Raw genomic sequence first — 23,806 nt, 5'->3', positions numbered from 1 at the left:
TTTGACTCGGGCTGGTTGCCAGGTGCCCACCAAAGCCGCCCTATGATTCTCCTCCTCCCTCGGACAGGGGAGAGAAAATATAATAAAAGGTTCATGGGTTGCATCAGGCAAAGCATTGCCAGCCAGTCAAGGGAGGGGATTGACCTGCTCTGCTCTGCACTGGGGAAGCCTCACCTTGAATATTGTGTGAAGTTTTGGTCATCACAATATAAGAAAGATATTAAGCTGTTAAACAGTGTCCAAAGGAGGACAATGAGGTGGTGAAGGGACTTGAGGGGAAGCTGTATGAGGAGCAGCTGAGGGCACTTGGTCTGTTCAGCCTGGAGAAGATGAGACTGAGGGGAGACCTCATTGCAGTTACAACTTCCTCATGAGGGGAAGAAAAGGGGTAGACACCGATCTCTTCTCTATGGTGACCAGTGACAGGACCTGAAGGAAGGGCCTGAAGTTGTGTCAGGGGAGGTTTAGGTTGGATATTATAGAAAGGTTCTTCATCCAGGCAGTGGTTGGGTACTGGAACAGGCTCCCCAGGGAAGTGGTCACAGCACCAAGCCTGACAGAGTTCAAGAAGCGTTTGGACGATACTCTCAGGCACATGGAGTGACTCTGAGGGATGGTCCTGTGCAGGGTCAGGAGCTGGACTCAATGATCCTTGTGGGTCCCTTCCAACTTGGTATATTCTGTGATTCCATGATTCTGTGAAATAAGAACAGGGAGAGATCACTCAGCAAGTGCTATCATGGGCAAAACATACTCAACTTGGGAAAATTAGTTGAATTTATTACCAATCAAAATCCAGGCAGGATAATGAGAAGTAAACCAGTTCTTAAAAAATCTTTCCCCCCCACTTCTTGGGTTTAACTTTATTCCCCATTCTCTACCTCTTTCCCCCCAGCAGTGCAGGGAGATGGGAGTTATGGTCAGTTCATCACACATTTTTTCTGCCACTCCTTTCTCCTCAGGGAGGTAGGTAGATCTCTGCACCCTCATGGACCTCCATGTGCTGCAGGGGTACAACCTGCCTGAACATGGTCTGCACCACAGGCTGCAGGGGAATCTCTGCTCCAGCACCTGGAGCATCTCCTCCCCTCCTCTTTTTACTGACCTTGGTGTCTGCAGGGCTGTTTCTCTCACGTATTCTCACTCCTCTCTTCTCTGGCTGTAGTTACTTCTGTGCAATAACTTTTTGTTGCCCTTCAAAAATATGTTATCACAAAGGTTCATGGGCTTGGCCTTGGCTAGTGGTAGGTCCATCCTGGAGTTGTCTGGCATTGGTTCTGACAGACATGGGAGAGCTTCTAGCAGCTTCTCAGAGAAGCCACCTCTATAGCCTCCCTGTTCCCAGAGTCTTGCCACACAAACCCAATACAGATATTGGGAAGAAAGTCTTTACTGTGAGGGTGGTGAGATAATGGAAGTAGTTGCCCAGAGAAGTTGTGATGCTCCATCCCTGGAAATGTTTAAGGTCAGTTTGAATGGGGTTTTGAGCTTTCGAGCAACCTGATCTAGTGCAAGGTTACCCGCCCCCCCCAGGCATGGGGTTGGACTAGATATTTGTTGAAGGTCCCTTCCATCCCAAACCAAGATGGCACAATCTTAAGCTCTACCAGGGGAGGTTTAGGTTGGATATTAGGAAGAAATTTTTTACAGAGAAAGTAATCAGACATTGGAATGGGTTGCCCAGGGAGGTGATGGATTCACAGTCCCTGGAGGTTTTTAAGAGGAGACTGAATGTGGCATGGTCTGGTAACCATGGTGGTGTTGGATCAAAGGTTGGACTTGATGATCTCAGAGGTCTTTTCCAACCCAGTTGATTCTATGATTCTATGATTCTGTGGTTTCATGATTTGACTTTTAAGCCCTGTGTATTGGGGGCTTTGCAAACATTTATGTCAGCAAGAGGTCTTAAGAGGTCTTATGTCTTAAGAGGTCTGGGAAGACACCTCTGTTTCTTTTCTGGTATCTAGGGCTGAAAATAAAGAACCACTTGATGAGATAAGTACTCTCCAAAACCAGCAGCCACAGGACTTCTCTGTTGCAGCTCACCTCTGAGCTCACTGCTAAGCAGCAGCTTCCAAACATTAACAGTGTTGTCTATCTGCCTTCAGTGAAGCTCACTCAATGTATGGACTGTGGGCCAGTTGGGCCTGCTTAACTCTGATACCATTGAAATGCAAAGCCTGATACAGTCTAGTGCCCTGTGTGAGCTTAGCAAAGCCAAAGTGCTGCTGTTCCAATAACAGCTGAAGAGGGAAGCACAGGGCACTGCAAGGGTCCGATGCCAGCACCATGTGAATTGAAAAAAGTATGAAAGGGGGTTAGATTCTGTTACCACTTTCCCTCAAGTTTCCTATTTCTCTTCTTTTAAGACTGAATGTTGAGGAGATGTGTCCTGCTGTAACCCCAACTGTAAATCAATGTGGAGGTCTGGGGAACTGAGGGGAGAGAGGAGAGGTTGGTGTGCTTTTCAAGTGTGAAAAAGGACAAAGGAACCCAGGGCAAAATATTTCTGAGGCTCACTCAAGGCTTAGTGGGGATCCCAAACACCACCTATCTCATTGGTTTAACGCCACAGAAGCCAGCTGTGCACACCCTGAAGGGACTGAGGTCATGACAGTGAATAGAAGTGACTGCTAAGGGCTCCCTCTCCAAAGCAGCATGGCTCACAGAACCTGGGGAGCTGAGCTCAGCCCAGCCTAGCACAAGGATTCTCCACTTCTCTGGCTAAGCTTAAGGAGTCTTCTTATTTCCTCAGCAGATGCTTTGGGTTTACAGTCACCACCTACCTATGGAAATGGGGATGTGGACTCACACCCACTTACTCCATGCAGCAGAGCAGGCTGCGTGGAGAAGATGGATTACTTTCATCTTTGTGATTGCATTTTATCTTCTGATGCCCTGGATGTTTATTCCTTTATCATGTATTAATTATTGGCATTCTCTAGGCTTCCTTCTGTCTTAATCTGATTTAAAACAGACATTTGCATTTGAAAAGTAGCTAGCATGTATAGCAAATCCTTTCCCTTGGTTTGCTATTAGTGCAGCCAGCTTTGATGTATTATATTAATGCTGTTTGCCAGGGGTGAAATCAGCACACCACCTATGGAGAGGTACTTCATGGTGAACCTACTGCTTTTACCTACAGGCAAAGCATCTACCTCCCCTGGTGCAAAATCTGGATGCTGACTGCAGCAGCACGGTCACACAACTGCTCCTCTCCCTGCTGCCATCAACTAGGTTTTGGAAGGCCTAGAGGCTCTGCACCGTGCCCATGGCACGGGATGCCTCATGCAAACCCCAACCTGCTGACCTGCCACCAGAGAAGGGTGAATTTACAGGAGACGGATTAGACATCCATTGCAACAGAGGAAGCGAGAGCTAAACACACTACAGTGCATCAAACCAGCAGCTGAGGGTTGTGCAGGGAATGAGGCCGGTGAACTGCAGAGGAACTCATGGCAAGACGAGGACTGGATGAGGTCAGAATTTGCCTAATGATCTTCCCAAGGGTTATAAGCATGGAGGCTGAAATACACATGTCCTTCAAAACCTTTTTGTGCCAGTTGAGAAATCAGTCCTCTGGTGAGTTCAATACCAGTATTTCCTTTTTTCCTTTTTTTTTTTTGATTGCATTGTATTGCTTACATAATTTAGGGCTTTTGGGAAGTTGCTCTGAACCTGATTGATCTGTTTGAACTGGTGCAAAGGGCACATGGAGCCACTGCTGTAACCCACCCAGGCTGGGTTAACTGCAGTGGTGAGTGGTGGGCACAGGACCAGAAGACCAAAGGTGCAGTGCCCAGCTCGCTGATGTGACCGTAGCAGAACTGGCTCAAGTCACCAACCTCAACCCACCATGGCTGCTTGTGCAGGCTTTCTTCTGCTCTGTTGAGGTCTGGCAGTAAAACTGCATGGAACAGCCTCTCCTCACTCTGCTCCAGCACAATATTCCAGATCAGCTGTGACTCCTTGAATGGGAGGGTTTGCTCACCTGGCTCCTGCTGTTAGGACTAGGTGAAAAGCAGTATTTTTGTGTGGCAAAGCTGGTGAGGGGATGGCCTTTGGCAAGAGGCAGGGCTGAGCAGCAGGGGCTAGAAACCAGGCTTTCCCAGAACAGCATATCTGATCACAGCATTAGTTGATGAAGAAAAGCTCAAAGTGAACTTGTTTCTTCCTAAACGCTCACATAGAGTTTTGTACCAGGTTGATTTGGTTTTAAAAGCATTTAAGTTAAATTATTACAATTTCTGCTCCTGGACGAGATTTAAAGCAGCTTCCAGAACTCATTTACCAAAGGGGTTGGAAAAGTTATTTCAAGTTAACAGCCTACATTACAGTAGTAGTTATTTGAACAGGTGGGGACCGGGGGAAGTAGGGACATTAGCCAAATCATGAATCATAAGCTAATCAGATTGCCACCCATGTTTGCACCAAAAGAAAAAAAACTCATGCATGAAAATACACATACTGCCAGCTAGAGAACTGATTTAGGAAGGACCCAAACTTTTTCTGGGGATTTTTGGGGTGAGTGGCTACACTTCCACTTGGTAGGGCAGGAGGTCTCTCTGGAAGCCACCAGGGAGGCTAGTTCTCCTCTGACTCTACCAACTCTGAAGGTCTGGGACTCCTTCGTACTCTTTGCTCCTCACAGCATTCCTGCTCCATCCAAGCAGGGAGTTCGGGGCCTTGCATTCTTTACCTTTACCCTTCACTGGGTCTATTCTGCCAGCCTTCGGATTTGAGGCTCTTTCCACAGGTGAGCAGGCAAAACAAAGGCCCCAACTTCAGATGTCCCAAGAGGGCACCCCAAGAACACCCATAGCCTCCTCCAAGGAAGCGCCTCTCTCTCTGGTGCAACAGGATGTGCTTGGCTGTGTGGGAAGAAGTGGGTCACAGGGCTGTGCAGAACCATGCTATGGCCCAGCTATGCTGGGCAGCAAGGGCTGCAGCAGGTCTGCACTACCCATGCACTGGGGTAGGGGTTCATCTCTTGAAGCACAGTCACTGAGAAGTCCCTGGGGTAAAAAAAATACAGAGATTTAACTGTATTTAAAATAAAATAAAACTACACTATTGAAACTCTGTTGATGTTAGTGGAATTCCTTGTGTCTTACACCAGCAGGCAGAAAATCAGATCTAAAGTGCTGAGGCTGCTGGCAGATACTTGCCTGTTTGTGTGTGCAGTGGAGAAAAGTGCTTGTTTGGTGCTGATTGCAGACTACGGAATAAGAGCAATTTCTCATCCCACCTCCACAGAAGCTATTTAAATAGTTCTACACCCACTTTGAAATATGCTCAGTTAAAAAGGGAGTAAATCTGGAAGTTATTACTCCTCAAAGAAAGAAGCACCAATAAATAGGCTTTGCTAAGACTGCCAGTGCTCTCGGGGATAGCACCCGCCTAAGAGCTTTCCCTCCACCAGCCTGCCTTTGCTGTGAAACAGTTTTTATTAGGCAGCCTGCAGAGAAAACACACGCTGCAGGAAAGAGCCCTATGGCTCGTGTCTGAGGAGCCCTTGGAGCTGACCCTTTGTCCCAGTGAGGCTTGGGGCCAAAGCCCAGCTGGCTACATGCAGACGCCTTGCAGGCTGCACAAGCCCCCACGTGCTCCCCTTCCAACACAGGAGGGAAGGGAACAGCCAGCAAAACGAAAGGACATGCCAGACAAGCAATAGGCAGAGCACTAATTTAAAAAGCCCTTAGGAAATACTGGGGATAGAGTGGCATCACGTGCAGTCATTCAATGCCTCCCTTTCCCCTCCATGGGGACTCCCAGCCACAAACTCACTCCCAAAGTGAAAGCATTTGCCAACTCTTTCCCAAAACTGGTGGTGGAGATTTAACCCATGGCACAGCACCTCTACAGGGCTTCTGGCAGGCTGTTGCCCACCACCTGGCCACTCTTCCAGTGCCCATGTCCCATGTCTCACTCCCTCTTTGCCAGCCTTCCTGCCCAGCAGGACAGTGTAGGGGGACACCCTTCCACAGAGCAGTTCCTGGCCAAGTGTCTTCCCAGGGGCTATGAAGGGAAAAGTTAAACTCAGGTGGGGAACTGGGCCACCAGCTCTGTGCAGGAGAGTCAGCTGGGACCTGGGGACCTTGCTGCTTATCACCCCCCAAGCCACCTGCAATGCTGGTCACACCTGAGAGCAGGTATTTGAGCAGCCGGGGAGCCTTCCCAACCCCACCACATTAGATGTTTGTGGATTTAAGGTGTTTCCAAGTTAGGCTGCACCCAAAGAGAGAGTTTTGTGAACTGATTGCACTCAAAATAGCCACAGAGTGCTAAGTCCTCTGATGAATCTCATACAAAGCCGCTGTCAGAGCCAGCTGCTTGTATTCAGACCCACTCAGCACAGTCATCCTGCTTCCGTAACGCAGCACACCGGGGCCCTGACCCTAGAGCGAGTTACAGGCAAAGCCTTGTTTGTCTCTGGCTTTCCCCAGCAGAGCTCTGCTGTGAGATTAAGATCTTAATATTTATAAGTCTCTGGTTTTACTATCTGTTTAATGTCACAGTAAATCAGGTGCCTACACTGCTATCCCTCCATCCCACCTGAAACTCTGACCTTCTTAGCAAGGGGCAGGTATGTGCTTCCTTAAAAATAAACTAATTACAAACCCACTGATTTTCTCACATTTAAACTGCCTCTGTAACAGCCAGTTATTTCCCAGGACATGAGAAAAAGCTGTTACAATGTCAAAGCTTGAACAGTTACATATCTGATATTTCAATGGATAAGACTTGATATTTTTATTCCCATGTGATATTACCAAGACATGATAAACAACCACTGCATTAGTCTTAATTTGTGGAGCAAAGATCATTTTAATTTGCTCCAAGATGAGGAATAATTTTAACAGAGTATTACCATTCCATAAACAAGTATTCGAAAGCCTGTTCCGTCCTTCCCTCCTTCCTGCTTCCTTTTTTTTTTAATGATAAAGCAACACAACTCTGGCCAAGGGCTATTTGAAGGCAGAGACTATTTGAAGGCAGTTTGTAAGCCAGCCTTAAGTCTTTCCAGACTGGTGAGTGGGCTTCAAAAATGCTTTCCAAAGTTTAACCTGGCCTTGTCATTACTGAATAAAAGGAGAACGCTGACTTTGCCTCCCAGGGACTTCCTTGGCTCCCACCAGAAGGTGAGCAAACATCACACAGGAGTCAGATCCTCTCCCCCAGCCTTCTGTTAAAAGCTTTGCTCTTTAATCTGCGTATAATCACCCAAACCAAAGTGGCACCTGCAGGTCCTCAGCATCTGTGGAAACCAGGCTCACAAACACGAAGCCAAGCCTGGAGCTCCAGGTTGAAAGCTCTGCAAGGTTTTGCTTAGTTCTTTGGAAATTCTTGTTGCACTTCACCATGGAAAAGCACACTGTGGTGCAAAGAATGGTGGTTTGAGCTAACTAAGCAACAGAGTAACAATTTTTAACTGCACATGTGCCTGTCAATAAGTCCTTCCAAACATCTTTGCTCCACTGTGTTTTTATGCTGCTTTCCCCCTAGGATCATGACAGACTTGACAATGGTGATAAATCAGCTCTCGAGCCATCCTATTAGCCAGGAAAGCATTATCAAGCTCATTTAGCTGGAAATGTGAGCCCCCCAGGTAATCTAATAGGGTGATTGCCCTACGGTGACAAGCCAGTTTCAGGAGGGGGAGTTCCACTCCACCCATTCTGGGAGGATGCTCTCCTGGAAGGCATGGACGTGATTCTAGGTCCCCTACTTGGGGAAACACCTTAAGCACAGAGTTACCAGAATAAAAAAAAAAAGGGGGGGGGGGTTGGTGCAGGTAAGCAAGTGACAGCATTTCAGCATTTTCCTCTTATGGTTTGAATGGATTTCAATCCAAGAAGCAAGTTTTTACATTCAGTTTTCAACCTGATAGAGAAATATCCAACATCCAGTCAAGGGCATTACTCAACAGCATCAAAACTAACACGCATTCAAGTGGGCCAAGCAGCAGGAAGTTTTTCACATTAAAAAAGAGGAAGGTACCACCAGATTTAGGTGGCAATTGAGCCAGGAACTCTGAGGAATTAAATTCTGAAAGCATCTAAAGCTACAGCTGGACACCAAGAGAAAGGCTCAAAATGAGGAGTACACACTAACCCATCTCTAAGAATTTGGCTTCAAGTGACTTGCCACAGATTGGGCAGGTGTTAAGTTGCAAAGCCAGAAATAGAAAACCAATTCCTTCTCCTGGCCTTTCATTTGAAGGCTTGGACAGGTTCCCAGACAACTGCCAGACATATGAAGATATAAATTATTTGGAAGAGTGCAAAGGGTAACGAACCAGGGTCAAAAGGCACCTGCAACCTTGCAGATCCTTAGCAGGCAGCACTGACCAGAGCAAACCCAGGTTGTGACTCGTGTACTTGCCACATAGATACAATGAAATACCCTTTCACCACCGAATCTTCCTTTTCTCCAGGCACGATATGCATTATACACCGGTTTGTGCTCCACCATACACCTGCCTGGTAGCAGATGCAGACAGATTTATTACCAAAGAGAAAGGTAGGCTTCCATTTCTGGAGCGCTCTGCCTCTAGCTGCTGCCCAGGCTGTGGATAACTCTCCACTGAAGAGCCAAAGGCAGGCAGTGTGATTCCTGCTACCTGCTGCATTGCCCACAGGGCCCAAGCTGCAGCAATGAAATGGGCCGGAGGCAGGCTGATTTCAGTGTTACATAGGAGAATTACAAACAGTGGGTGATGGCTTAGAAAGGTCTTCAAAAAGGCAAGTGATTCCCTTAGCCACTCTCAACCCAGTTACAGGCATGCACATACCTCCCTAGGTAGGTCTTGCCTGCCACAATGGGATCCAGATCTCTCTGAGGCAATGAGACCGCAACTCAGGAATCCTATGGATAAAGCCTGCGGAGATTTATTTCTCTGTGGTCTAAAATGACAACCTCACTGCCCTTTTCCAGATCCAGATATTTTAAAGCTGAAGCATTCACTGGTGCTGTAAAGTGGGCAACAGCCTGGGTACGTCAAGGGCAGGGCAGTTCAGCTGGAAACCCAACAGCTTTCACTTCCCTCCTACACTTCCCTATTGTGGGAAGCAGCGCTTTGGTATCAGGCTCACGATCACCCCACCTTCACAATCTATTTGTAACAGCTACTGTCCTTGGCACAGGCTGCAAAGCTCACAGCCTTCCTTTTCTGTTTGAAACTGGTCCCCAGTGGCTTAATTTGCAGACAGTAATGGGATTCCACCTTCCTGCGCCTGACAGAAGGTGCCTCTGTGAGCAGCCTTGGTTCACCTTTCAAGAAGCTGACCTCGTTTTTCTTCCTGAACAGCATCCCAGTTCTTGTATGTGGGCTGTGACAAGTGTTTCAGAGAAGGATTACAGGGTTAACAAATAGATGAATATTTAATCCCACTTCCCCACTGAAGTCAATGTCCAAAATTTCTACCCCCTGTACCTAAATCTACTCTGGCTGTAGATATGACTTTCTTCTCAGAATCTGACTTTCTTCTTATTATTCCCATCTTCTTTCTTCAACAGTCCTCCCTCCAATCAAATTATTTTGGAAGAGAATTATCTTCTCTTGGCTCCAACTACAGGATTGACCCTCATTTTCTATCAGTAATGCACCCTTCCGTAGTAGGCTCTCACCTCTTTCACTGAAGAGGCACACTGTCTTCACCCACATTACCTCACATTTCTCCTTCTCAAATCACCATTAAGCACAGGGATAAGAGGAAAGGACACAACAGGAGCCTCAGCTCATTCCTAGGACATACTTGGAAGAGCACAAGGATGGGGAAGCTTTTGGTCAATATGGGGTTTCTGTCCCTCAGGTGGCATAAGACCCTTCTTTATCCGGCAGCAGGAGAGGGGGATTGCAACCCAGAGCAGGCAAATCCGTTAGTTTTAGTGCTGGATATAAGCAACAAGGAAAGGACGTTGGGACAGTTGGGATAGTTTCATGATATCCAGGATCTTGTGCAAGCACCTTGAAGCCCATCCCAGTTAATCTCCCCAGCATTATTTGTGAGCTAGCAGGACTGCAACACATACGCTCACCTGCGGTGCAATCACCCCTTCCAGCAATCTGGGGCTCCCAGCTGCGCTCCTGCCACCCTCCCCAGCCTGGGTTCACCACACAGACCAGCCCGAGAGACGAGGGCTCTCCCAGTAACAGAGACTGGCAATGAACTGAACGCAAAGGAGCGAGTGAGGTTCGGCTCAAACAGGTCGCTGCAGGGATGGTTGGGTGCTGAGACAGCTCCCTACAGACTCCTCGTTCATCAGCATCGTTTCACCGCCTGCCAGCCCCGAGGAGCCGCCCCAGGGGAGCGCAGGGCCTGCTCCCGGGGGTCATCGACTCAACGCACCCCGGCCAGGGCCGGCGGTGGCGGGAGCGCCTGGAGCCCCGGCAGCCCCAGCACGGGCAGCGGAGCCGCGTCCCCCCCTCTCCCTGCCTTCCTCGTCGGGGAGAGCGGCCGCGCCCGCGGCTCCTGGCCCTGCCCGCGCCACACAGGGCGCCTGTTCCCAGGCCCCTCACGACTGGGTTTCTGGGTCTCAGCCACGGTTTCGTGCCCGCTCCCCCTGAGCGCAGCCGAGCCCCGGGGCGGCTCCAGCGCAGCGGCGGCGCCGCGCTCGGCAGGGGGCGGCAGCGGCGGCGCCGGCACTGCTGGCAGAGAGCGGGGTCGGGCCGCCCCCGACTGGGGGCTGCACCGGCGGGGAGGCGGAGCGGAGCGGACCGGGAGCGAAGGGTGGCCCCAGCGCTGGGCCGGGGCTCGCCGGGTGCCGGCCCGCGGGGGCAGCGCGGAGCACTCCGGTCCCGGCGCCCCCCACACTGACCTCAGGTGGCAGAACCACTCCCGCCCCAGCGGCGGCGCCCCCCGCCCGCGGGTTATGAATGGGCGAGGCGGAAGCCCCGCCCCCCCGGACGTGACGCCCGCCAATGGGGGCGCGGGGAGCGCGGCGGGGTGAGGTCAGCGCGCGGGGCGGGGGCGGTGCGGGCCGGGCGCGGCGGGCGGGGGTCGCGGCCCCGGGCGGGCGGAGCGGGGCGCAGGGCTAGGTGGCCGCGGCGGCCGCGGCCCGGGGGAGGCGGGGAAGGAGGGAGGGGCGAGCAGGAGAGGGAGGAGGAAGAGGAGGAGGGTCCTCGCCGCCGCCGCTCCGTCCTGGGGGCCATTCAGCAGGAGCGAGGCGAGGAGCGAGCGGCGCCGGGGCCGGGCGGGGGGCTCCGGGCGATGCGGGGCTTCGTCAGGCTGCGGCGCGGCGGCCGCGGGCTGTGAGCCGGCGGGGCCGGGCCGGGCCGGGCTGGGCTGGCGGGGCGGGGAGGGGCGGGCGGGAGCGTGGCGGAGCCGAGCGCCGGCAGCGGCGGGAAGGCGGGAGCGGGGCTGCCCGGTGCCCGCCCCGCGCGGGGGGCCGGCCCTGAGTGCATGCGGGGCGCCCCGCCGGGCCGCCGCCCGGCCGCCGCCCGCCGCCCCTGAGACACCGGCGGCGAGAAAGTTGCGGCGGTCGCCCACATGCGCGGCCGCGGCCGGCGGCTTGGGGAACGGCGCCGAGCGGAGGTGGGCGAAGAGAGTTTGAAGCGCTCGCCGGCGGGAAGATGGCGGAGCGGAGCTGAGAGCGGCGCCCGGCGAGCTCGGGCCGCCCCCGCCTTCCTCCGCAGCCCCCCGGACCCCCGCCGGACACATGCAGGCCAAAAAACGCTACCTGACGCTGCTCTCCGCCGGCACCTGTCTCGCCCTGCTGCTCTACCTGGGAGGCGTGCGGCTGCGGGCGGCCCGGCACCCGCCGCCCGGTAGCCGGCATGGCCCCCGTCCCGGCGGCGCCGAGCGGCCCTGGCCCCGCTTCCCCGATGCCCTGCGGCCCTTCGCGCCCGCCGAGCGCCCGGGCCCCGAGGGCGGCGGGCGCGTCTCCCCCCGGCAGCGGCGGGACGCCAGCGCCGGCCTCTACCGCGGGCGCCGCTGCCGCATGGAGTCCTGCTTCGACTTCGCCCAGTGCCGGAAAAACGGCTTCAAGGTCTATGTGTACCCGCAGCAGAAGGGAGAGAAGATCGCCGAGAGCTACCAGAACGTCCTGGCCGCTATCGAGGGCTCCCGCTTCTACACCTCGGACCCCGGGCAGGCCTGCCTCTTCGTCCTCAGCCTGGACACGCTGGACCGGGACCAGCTCTCCCCCCAGTACGTGCACAACCTCCGCTCCAAGGTACAGAGCCTCCACCTGTGGAACAACGGCAGAAACCACCTGATTTTTAATTTATACTCCGGCACCTGGCCCGACTACACCGAGGATGTGGGGTTCGACATTGGCCAGGCCATGCTGGCCAAAGCCAGCATCAGTACTGAAAACTTCAGACCCAACTTTGACGTTTCTATCCCACTCTTTTCTAAGGATCATCCTAGGACAGGAGGGGAGAAGGGATTTTTAAGGTTTAACACCATCCCTCCTCTCAGGAAGTACATGTTGGTATTCAAGGGGAAAAGGTACCTGACGGGGATAGGGTCAGACACCAGGAATGCCTTATATCACGTCCATAACGGAGAGGATGTTGTCCTCCTGACCACCTGCAAGCATGGCAAAGACTGGCAAAAGCACAAGGATTCGCGCTGCGATCGAGACAACGCCGAATACGAAAAGTAAGTGAGCGGTGCCCCTTTCCCTGTGCTTGTGTCCCCAGGGACATGCCGGCGTGCCCGGCTCTGCAGGCAGCCCCTGCCACCGGGCAGATGTGAGCAGATGTGTACCGATGCGCATTCAGTGGCCAGAGGAAAGCCTCCAGCTCTCCTTTGGGCAGGTCGGTGGCTTCCCCTGTCCCCCGTGATGCTGCCGGCTGGCTCGGTGCTGCCTTGGCCGGGGGAGCCGGCGGGGAGGCACTGAAGGGCGATGCGGTGTCCTGCAACCGTGGTGTTGCTTGCCCAGGGACTGATGACCTGCATCCGCAGCCCGCTGGCTTTCCAAACGTGGCCAGCGGCGGAGATGCTGCTGGAGGATGCGCTGGCACTTGGCACTACCCTTTGTCTTCCCAGCGCCTCTTAGATGCCCTGTACCCTCTCTGCCCTGAAACAAAGTTTGTACGATTCCTCAGCCCTCTCCAGGTCGCGTGTGACCCTGGCTCCTGCAGAGGGTTGGTTACTGAGGGCGATGACTGAGATGCTCTCTCCAAAAAGCACTGCCCGGCGTCTGGCTGGTGTTTGTGTGTCTCCCCAGACAAGCCAGGAACTTGCCTAGCCGTATTTTTCCCCTCGGTTCAAACTAGCGCAGCATCAGTAAAGAAAGGAGGAAAAAGAAATGCTGACTGTGTTCACGTCCTGTGTCCGAGTTTTTGTCTTTTACGTGTGAGAGGATACACCAGTGATGCGAGCACATCCTGTGCTTGCTCGGTTCCTTGACTTTTCCCGACTTTTATTTTTATTTGTTGGTAATGTTACAGTTTAGCCAGATTTTGTCTCGCTGTGCTGTTGCCCTTGTATTCCAGTTTGCTTTTCGCGTTTGTATATATAGCTACCGGGAAAATCGCTTCCTGGGAATTACCTCCAGGACTGCGATGCTGACTAAGCCGTTTGCAACTGATTAGTTCATTTAAATGCCGACCACCACTATGCTTACTGCAGAGTAGGTGCCTATATATATGAAGTTTTTCACATGAGAATGTTTCCTGGGTAGCAGGAATTAGACGCTGAATTAAAGCAGACCAGCTGTACAGCACTGGGTGTACAGCAGTGGAGCTGCACCCGGAGCTGCCAACAGCTGGAGGGTTTTGTGGTGCACAAGGGAACCTGGGTGGAAAAATACTTCTGGAGAGCAGTTAGGAAGAAACTACGTTGGCATTAATACTGATGAAAATTTCCGACTGGCTGCCTGCTTCTGCACTGAAACTATCCCCAGGGATTTGGGAAAGATGGGGAAGGTCAGCACTGCAAGCCAGGAAGCCTGCGTGTGCCTGTGTGAACTCTGCTCACCTTTCGGTTACTGTAATTCTGCTGCAGAGGGGGAGGAAACAGCAGTGCAAACAGTCAGTGGACTTTTAATCCCATTCACTTTCAGGAAACTGATGGGTGAATGGCGAAACGATGCGCACGTGGAAACGATACAGCGGCAGTGACGGGTGATCAGTAGAGATACTAAGCTAAGCTCATGATTTGTCACCCAGGAGTCCCTTTGGTTTGTGATCTCCTTCAGGGAATATTTTTTTGTGGGGAAAAAGGGAGACCTGGCAATTGCAGCTTTGCAGGCTGTGCTGGTTTTTGGTTTTTAGATCTCAGCACTGGAGCTAATTTAGAGATGGGAAAAGTCCTGGTTATTTGCTGCACAGTATACCATGTGTGCTGTCAAGGTGTCATAAAAGCAAACATACCCGCCTGTGGTTTGAGTGAGTCAATTTTTTTACAGCTATGCCATTTGGTCTAATAAAAAATAGACCTCTCCCTGTGAGTTCTGCTCCTCCCAAAGTGTCTTTGCCACTTATTTTGTAGTGAGAGGTGTACATAACAACCCTCAGGGGATACAATAGCATGAACCCAACTGGTTTGCTGTGCTGTTCATACAAAAAGTGGACTTGCTGCTAACATGTGGCCGTATCTGAGGTAGTGTGGAGAGGCTTCAACATTTGTTGCAATGCTGCTGTTAAAAGACAGGAACTAAGAAAAGATGTTGACAAGAAAACAAGATTACTCTTAAGAACAGAGGCAGGCTGAATCTGTGGTTGAGCTGCTGAGGTGAATGGGCTTTGCTCTGCTGAACAACTGCAAATGCTGAAGCTCTTTGACCCAGCATCTTACCGGAGTGAGCGCACCTGCCAGAGCTTGCTGCTGCCCCTTCACACTCCTGCTTTGGTGCCTATGCACAGCAAAGTATGCCATCTGGTGATCTCCCAGCACCATGTCCTCCGTGGCCTCTGGCTCCTCTGTGCAAATAGGGACCATGCCTGGTGCTTCACTCCCTTTATAAAATGTGACAGGGTCACATCCTCAAGGTAGGATAATGCAGCCAGGCGGTTGAAATGCTTCTGTGCTGATCTGTAACCCAGGTGTGAAAGCTGTAGGAGGGACTCCGTTGTCCATCCTGGACAACTGTCAGATGCTGCTGTCCTTTCGCAGCATCTGATGATCAACGAGGCTGTAGTTGCTGGGAAAAGAAATGTCTCTAAATATGTCTGGGCCTTGAAAACTGCACACAGAGGGACTCTTGTGAGGCATTTTGGGCTTGGATTCAACAATGCATCCTCAAGGTTTTAATCAAAAAGAAGAAAAAACATACTCTCCAGGATACATCTATTTGCATATCTGTATAGAGTTGGGAGTTGCATATTTTGGTTTTCTGTGCCTGTTTTCCCATCCTCTGCTGTGATCTTTACACCATTTCACTTCATGTGAAGGACAAGAGTGTGGGTGCCCTGGCCATGGGGAACTGGCCCTGAGATACCAGTCCTTTTCAGGGTGAAATATGAATGATTTACTCTAGGTAGAGGCCTTGCCAAGTTGGGTAAATTAGGTGACCAGATTTTAAAACATGCTAACCTCATGTCAACAGGGTGGTGGCGTTATGTTGTGTTAAGCTTGCACACGTTGCAAGTTACTTGTGATGGGGTTTCATCTATGACAGAGTATTTGGGGTTGTATTTGCATGAGGTCCACCTGTCTGCAGGATGTGGTGTTTCCTCTCTAGGAGGTTGAAGATACCAACAAAGGTGACTTCTTGACCTGTGGAAGAACGTGTAGAATGTCTTACTTTACTTGGGGGAAGGAGGGCTGGGCATGTGTGTATTTGACTCTGTGAATTGTATTGAAAGATCCATCTGTATGTCACAGCTAATTAATTTGCATCCTAGTTATGCATCTCAGCAGATAAAGTTAATGCAGACTAAAATGAATTACATTATCATGATTAGACCACTAGCAAACAGGATATAAAGGAAAACAAAGAAAACCTCTGGTTGCTTTGCGATGTCCTTGGTTGTCAAAGTTGGCCTTTGTCACCCGGCACTAGGGCAGCTGGGCTTTCTGAATTCCTCCACAATAGGATTTCAGCCTCAAGCTTTCAGTTTCACAAAGGGTTAAGTGAATAAACACTGCTGCTGCTGAAGTTTGAAGACAGCCTCTTAAATATTTAATGACAGTCTAAATATATACATATGTACAATGTGTTTTAAACAAAGGCAGAATTCATATACAGGCTTAACTGGTTCCAAATAATTACTTTTTGGAAGGTAATATAAATGACTACGGATACTGAAAGAAATGGAGGAATGCAATGTTCTAGTAAAGCCAGATGCAGAGAAGAGATTTGCACCAAAATGAAGACCTTTCTAGAAAAGTAAATAATGTCTGTGGCATATTCTTTGATTTACAGCAACTCTGCCCTTGGAAGATGGAGAGGGTAGTGGTGATGGTATCTAAAAACATAAGGTCTCATCAGAAGCTCATTCAAGGAGACTTTTTCCTCATCCGTGGAGGACAGCTGAAGTAAATGATAATGAAGGAAACGGGAAAAATGAATGAGGTTGAAGAGAGTAAAACGGGGAAGGAGAAGTGAGGAAAAAAATGTCTTTTTGGAGAAATGTGAACTATGGTGGAGAACATTTAGTATAGTGAGGTGTTCATTACAGACTTAAGTTTTGTGACTAGTCAGCGCTCAAAAAGCCTGAGCGATCATGACTGAACTGAGAAAGGTAGGCAAAATACACAGACCCTCATGAGGTGGGACTGGTTTTGCCAGAGGAGGTTGGAGGCATGTGGTGGAGGAGCCTATGGAAGGAGCTGCTCACACATCTGCCTGGGACTGCTGGGTGCACACACATTGTGTGCTTGTACCTGTGAAACATTTCTGCAGGGCACATGATAGCACTAGGTAGGGTTGTATGTGTACTTTTACAGGTGAATATATCCAACTGAACATTTTCATTGATGCCTGGTATCCAGTACCTGGTGTGCACTCTACTGGTGGAACACGCATCAATCATCTCTGAACCTCCCACCTTGAAAATCCTGAGTAAAAGTCACAGTCAACCAATAGGCACAGAATGGGAAGAGATGCAAGTTTTAGTTTCATTTCCTTCCCACCAGGAATAAAATACACATATTGAAAAAAGAGAAGTGGTAGACATAGACACTAGGGATGAGTTTGCCATTCACAAGACTGGCAGAAGAATGTGAAGTAAGGCTTAGGCTTGCCTGCCCAACATGTGATGGTAATCTGGGCGCTGCATACGCATGTATGTGCATGTTTCAAACAAAGGCGAAATTCTTGTATTTTCAACATACTGAGCTTCCGTGTATTGTATTAAAATACAAATGTAAATGCTACACTTCATCACTCACTGCATTATTTTTTGAATTATATAAAAGCCTTCCCGAGTCAGCTCATTTGCAGCTATTTAGGATGGGTTTGAGAAACCACCCAGGTTCTGGATGGCTGTTCTTCAGGACATCTGAACTGCAATGGGAACCAGTCTGTGTGTCTTGTATATCACCAGGCTGCTTTGGGAGCTTGGATAAAACTCAAAAACTACTGAGAGAGCTTGGGCATTTTCCCAGAGTATCTTGGCTCCTGCAGAGACCTGTCACCACCAGACTACTTTTTTAATATCGATTTTCAAGAAACTGGAAATTTGCCTGGTTTACAATACGTTTATTCCAAAATGCAGTAAGCAGGTAAATAACAAAGCATTAATGTATGTCTGAGAAATACAGGACTTGCTCTGTTGTTTTCCTCCTCTTGCTCTCTGTATGTATCGCAGAGTGTCCTTATGGGCCTGTTGATGCTGATTTGGTGCAGGCAGGGCCCTGGGAGGAGCTGGGAGCAGGGGTGACAGGAGCATCCCTGAGCTCACAGCCAGCCATGCAATTCTTATCCTCCTGACTGTTTGCACCAGGCTCTTCCCACTCAGTAGAGGTGTGGGAGCAGGTGGATGCATGTGCATGAGAGTGTTTCCCCGTGTGAGCAGTGCTGGGCGCTGCCGCGTGTGTGGCCGGGTGTGTGGAATTAGCCCCGGCAGAGGAACCCTCCCTGCCCGTGGGCATTAAACCAGGCGCCCTTCTAACCTCAAGTAATTAAGTTTTTTTGTGGGGCGAGTTATTATTATAATTGCTTGCCCCAGGCCTTTCTGCATCTTTCTATGAAGCATCTCATACGAGGCTCTGTGGTGACAAAGCATTACAGTAGATGGGTGATCTGGTCCGCAGCAGGTGTGTTCTGCATGCAGAATGTAGGTGAACACTGCTTTCACGGCCAGAGGGGTCTGCTTTAATTTTTCCTGCCCAGGAAAATTGTTCTTGGGTAGTTTATTGATAAGTACTCATCACTGAAGAGACACTTGACGATAGAACAAAACCCAAATAAAAAATATATGAGTCATCATTTTAATTTCAAGTAGAATTAATCTTGAAACAAGTAGTTTGAAGGGCTTGTTGAACCCAGATCAGAACGGCGCTAAAAGTAACATTTCCAGCTACCCTGGAAGATGAAGCCCTCCTGTGCCCCCAGTTAGGTGCCCTCAGCAAGAATGTGCTGCAGAGCATCCCACAGTGCTCCGGCCTTCTTGCCCTCCATGGCTGGGTGTTTCACAGAGAAAACTCTGACTTCTGCAGGACATTTTGTAGTGGCCTAAGGTAAGCTTCACTGAAATTGCTCCTAAGGGAGAGGGGTCGCTGAGTTTGGGGTTCTCCTGGGGGGCTGTGTGCACCTTCCTGCTGCTCCCTGCTGCCTTGAGGGTGTTCCCAGCTGTGGACCTCTTTGCGTCCGTGCAGCTCTGAAGTAGTGCATCTTGCTGGGAGGATAGGATTAAACGAGAGGAGTTTCAGCTCAAGACAAACCCGAGCAAAAAAGACTACTGGTTTGACTCTGCTGGAAATAATCCTTTTGCCCCACATACAGCCCTGGAACAGCCCACTGGAAAGTAAACCAGCAGCCGCTGCTCGCGGGAGAGGGAAGTAAATGAAACTGGTCGACGTGAAGCACTTATTTACACAACAGATGTGAGTCAAGAGAATGTTCTGTAATCTGGAGTATTATCTGTGATTGTTTTCTTTTTCTCTCTGAGGGGTTTCTTTCAGAAAATCCGCAGAGTTTTGTGGTCTTGGGTAAACAAACTGTTTTTCTAACCAGAGAAAAATAATCAGTAGGTACGTGGATAACTGTCTGGCCTGTGAATGGAGTTAAATGCCGTGTTCTGAGCTGCAGAGGTGACTGACTTCTCCAGAACTTGGCTATATCTAGATGATGATGCAAGATTTATACTCCTGTCCTGTGCTGTGTGGAGATTAGTTTAGCCTGTGAGAATGTGTGAGTATAACTTCAGGTTATATTTAAGGTTCTGCAGCCTTCCACATTGCCAAGTATTTTGAGACGTATAGGTTTCAAAACCTTCTCATGGTTTACACAGAGCAGTAGATTTGTTCCTCTTACTCTGTTCATCCAGCTATGCTGTGCTTTTATATGAGGTTTTGTGTTGCTCTTTTTTCAATCCAAATTTCAGGAGGAAACAGGACATGTGTCATTACTGTTTTGCCCTTAATTTAAGAGCCTCCTCAGTCAGCTGTTGGGAGCATCGGTGCTAGGTAATGCTGATCCAACTCATCCCCACATCTCTGGAGCAGGCAGAGCGGGAGGGAGCTGCAGCAGGAGGTGCCTGCAACACCAGGTGTGCACAGGGGTGATTCCAGATCTAAGCCAGAGGATGGTGGGAATCCTTTCTTCCATTTATAGAGCAAATTATAAATTATAACAGTTGTCAGCCATGCATTGGAAGAAACTGTCCTGGTATTGTAGCATGGGTGCCACAAAACCTGGGAGGGTTTTTAGAGACTGAGAGGTTGGAGATCAGCACACTGCAGTGGTGCAGGAGAAACAAGTTAAGGAAATGAATTCCAAATGACAACAAAAGAGAGGAGATTTTCACCTGAGAAGAGGGAAATAATGTTTTAAGAAATACGGGGCCTATCAGCAAAATGTTGTGGTTTACTGCTTTGCTGGGAAAGAACTGGCATGAGTGCTGCCAGGCTGATGGCTTTCCAAATGCAATCTAACTTCCTAAAATGCTATAATTTCTAAGAATAAGAAAACATAACTGTAAGCTAGTCAGGAGGGTTAGGCCTCCTTAATAACAGGAGAAAAAAGATGCCATTTTCTTTAAATATCTTGTGTTTTCCCCAGTCGTCTTTTCCTTGACCTCTCACTGGGATTTAACCTCAGTTTTTCAAGTGATGTAGTGCTGCCTCCTCAACCAGGATGTGGACAGGAGGCTAGGTGGGTGTTCCCTGAAAGGTAGTAGACGTTCATCTTGGCTAAATCAGGTTCCCATTTTGTACTTCACTGAGACAGACTTCTCCATGCTCCTGCAGTCCCTGGGTGAAGTTTAGTGCTGGCAGGGCTGTTGTAGGACCTCCTGCCTTCTCCTTCCTGTAGCACACGTGGTTTCGAGATTGTACTTGGACAGCCAGGATTGCTGCTGGCCACCATGGTTACATTTCCATATGCTTTTAAAATGAGAAGAACAGTTTGCCTTCCCCAAGCATTTCGTGGATTACTTAAATGCTTTGCCATGTTTAGAAAAAGCACTGTGTAAAGCTAAGATACTACTCATTCATGTTTTCTGTATCCCCTTTCCAAGAAGTATCAGTGAGTGAAGGTTTAAACTGATTTTCTCATAAAAGGTGGCAGTTGTCAGAAGCAGTATAAAGCAGCTCTTCTCTGTGTGTCTGGCAGGGGGAAATCCCCACAAAAGCTCTTCTGGGGTTTGACACTTGTCCTGAGTCAAGATATGTAGTACATTAGTATATGAACCTTTTAACTTCCCTTACTTCACTCTGCCCCTACCAAAGGCCACTGCCTTTCCAGGCACTGCAGCACTGTCATTCCCGATCACTCCTCCAAGGGCTCTCGTGATGCAGTTAGCAAATTCAGTAAAGCTCTTCTGCTGTAAGTTGACTTTTTTCCTCCATGATGGTTTCTAGTCCAGAAATACGTGAAAAGAAAATAATTCCTGGGTTCCTAAGTGAATTTCCCATTTGCTCACTTTTTCCCCCTCTAATATCCTTTTTGTGTTTCTGAATGAAACAGAATTAGGGCTAATTTAGTTGATTGGCTGCAAAACAAAAGTATTCAATGCTAAGAATGGGAAATGAGAAGGCCTTTCTGAAATGTTACTTCTTTGCATAATTGTAATAGATTATAATTATACAGTTGGGTGTTTAGCAGTGGATTTTCTGTAAACACGGCCATGGGAAATGTCTCATCGCTCCCTTGTGTCGGTTCGAGTCCCAGTGCGGTCCCGTCGACGGCTGTAACAGCATCTCTAACAATGTTTTCTCTTTGGGCTGGATGGCGTGTTACAGAGAATGCTATCTCCAGTTCCCTTTTCAGCTCCTCCTACAAAATTACCGCTGGTCGATATGGCCATGTCAGACTGTTGACACAAATCAATAAGATCAATCATTCTTCAGCTCCTAAACAAAATTGAGAGCGTGATGCTGATGGCTTGTGCGTAGCAGTAGATTCCTAAAGGAGAAATGCATGCCATGGTGTTTGCCAAATGTACATGGGGGACCCTGTCCTGTTAATAATTAGTTTTCCGAGGCTGTAAAACGGAGCATGGTATAAATAGTTTCCTAGAGCTGCAGTGTGCATTATGACCCCTGCAGCCCTCAGTCTGATGGAGAACATCACCTGACCAACAGCAGTGCTGGAAACAGGGAAGGGTGGCAGTGTTGGTTAGGAATCCTGTTTTTCTTCATTCTCCTAGAAGATCTTGACTTCTGATACTGGTTTTTGCCTCGCGAATAATTGCAGACATTGTATCACAATATTGGAATTCCTGGTGCAGTCAGGTAGTTCAGTGGGTTAGTACCAGAAAGCTCATCAAAACTGTAGTTGTAGTCTGCAAGAACAAAATCAAGGGCTGCTTCTAAAAATCAGAATATCTGAAGGGAGGGACAAATTTTTTTTATAATGTCTGAATTTATATCTCTGAAGGCTTGTTTGGGTGTGTCTGCTCATAGACTCAATCAGCTGTTTCAGGAAGATAAAGACATGAATGTTTCATCTTCTGAATTTACCACCAACCATTGTGCTGGGTGCTAGCAGATTTTTGTTTTAATTAAATGTAATTTATCTAATCCTAATGGGAAACATAATTATAGGATTTACTTTTTAATAGCGTGATTTCAGAATTATTTTATAAAGAAGAGTAACATTTCCCCTTCAGGGCTGTTTAAAAATAAGCAAACAAAATAAAAAAACAAAGTACACTTTGCTAAAAGTAATAAATCTCAGACAAGATGCAAAAAAAAAGGCATCTGATATGCTGGAGCTGCAATAAAGCTGAAAATTAATGATCAGTAAGTTGCTGCTGCAAGAGACTGAATGCATTATGGATTTGAGGAGACGCCTATAGCTTATTAAATGTCAGCAAATTTTTGCATAGGCAGGAGAAAACCCTGATCAGAAACTGTAAAAAGATGCAACCTGCAGCTGGAAGATCCAGTGCCACAAAGGATGTGTGCACCATGTGTATTGTTGGAACATAAGAATGTGCTTTGTAAGATCAGGGTCTGAAGTTTCATGTAAACTCCTTTAATTCCTGATCGGAGGGATTTAAATGTTTCAGTAAGGCATGACTGTAGTCTCTGGGAGGAATTTATCATACTTTGCATAAGAAGGCATGTATGACTGTTTAAAATAATTTAAAACAAATAACATCCCTTTGCCCTCCTACACTCCCTCATGCTTTTTTCCCCCTAAAACCAAAAGCTAAGGCTACTACTTGAATTGTAATAGAAAAATATATCAAGTGAGTGATCACATCAGGCATGGACACTTACCAAATCACAGCGAGATAACTGTGAATAACTCTCTAGTTTCAACAATTTGCATGGCCATTAACAATTGATGGGTTTCCCTTAGAACCGCATTATCTATGGCAGCAGGATCTATTCCTGCGCACTGCTCCTGCATACTAAGTGCCAGACAAATCCTCAAAAGAGAGGGTAATAAAAAATCTGATAGCAGCAAGGTGAATGAAGCAGGTAGGAATTTCAAGGCGACACTTTTTGAAGATGGGAAGATATTTCAGGCAATCATGCATTTTCATAACTGCTCTCCATCTCCCTTCCCTGCCTACTTTTTTTACTACAGTTCTGCAAGTTTTAATTCAAGCTGGTTTTAAGTTTTGCTTCACTGTTTGGCATTGCTTCAGGCTTGATGATCAGTCTGGCCTGTGGATGAGTTTATGCAAGATTTTGAAATACTTCTTGTTATATTTTTGGATTAGACACGTGTCTTGAGAAGCTTTTATGCATATTCAACAAAAGATAAAAATGGTGCTAAAGTTAGCTGTCCGAGATTGTTGGGTGGCTCTTTCATGGGAGTGATTTCAAGCAGGTGCCAAAGATATGCTTTCCGTATGAGAATCATGCCACTGTTTTAATGAGCGCTCAACACATCCCTTATTTCTAGTGCTTTCATCTCTGCCTGACAGCAAGTCAGTTCTTTACAGATTCCTCTATCAAGTTGATTTTTCCAGACCCAAATCTCTTTTCTCTCTCTTTTTATTTCTCTTTCTCATCCTCTTCCCTCTCCCCCTTTCTTTTCATGGTGCTGTTGTTGTGGCAAGATTAAAGCAGCTGAGGGAAGTGGTGGCGGGGAAGGCTCTGGTAATCAAAGCGTGCAAGCGGCTGGGGCTGTGTGAAGGCAGGTGGGTGACACATCAAAGGGGGGGATGTGGGTGCATGCTGCTCTCATCTCTCCTTGTAAATGACCCCCCTGCCATAAAGAGAGTTCCTGGGGTTAGTTTGTGAGCTCACACACACACAAATGCTATTGCTTTTCTATGGCCTTCCCA

The 23,806-nt window shown here is 48.7% G+C and overlaps 1 protein-coding gene across 1 annotated transcript in view; it reads left to right on the top strand.

Annotated features, from left to right (window-relative positions):
* The first annotated feature begins 11,353 nt into the window (after positions 1-11,353).
* EXT1 (exostosin glycosyltransferase 1) overlaps positions 11,354-23,806 on the top strand; it is a 181,426-nt gene continuing 168,973 nt past the window's right edge. The window contains exon 1 of the mRNA XM_051778487.1: positions 11,354-12,608. Within this exon, the coding sequence (XP_051634447.1) occupies positions 11,662-12,608 (947 nt within the window). The 5' untranslated portion in view covers positions 11,354-11,661. The remainder of the gene's footprint in view (positions 12,609-23,806) is intronic.

Source organism: Manacus candei, unplaced genomic scaffold (genome assembly GCF_025592945.1).
Source record: "Manacus candei isolate 608988 ecotype Guabito, Panama unplaced genomic scaffold, ASM2559294v1 h1tg000013l, whole genome shotgun sequence".
In the NCBI taxonomy this organism is placed as follows: Eukaryota; Metazoa; Chordata; class Aves; order Passeriformes; family Pipridae; genus Manacus; species Manacus candei.
The sequence above is the reverse complement of the archived record's forward strand: the minus strand, read 5'-3'. Positions and strand labels throughout refer to the sequence as shown.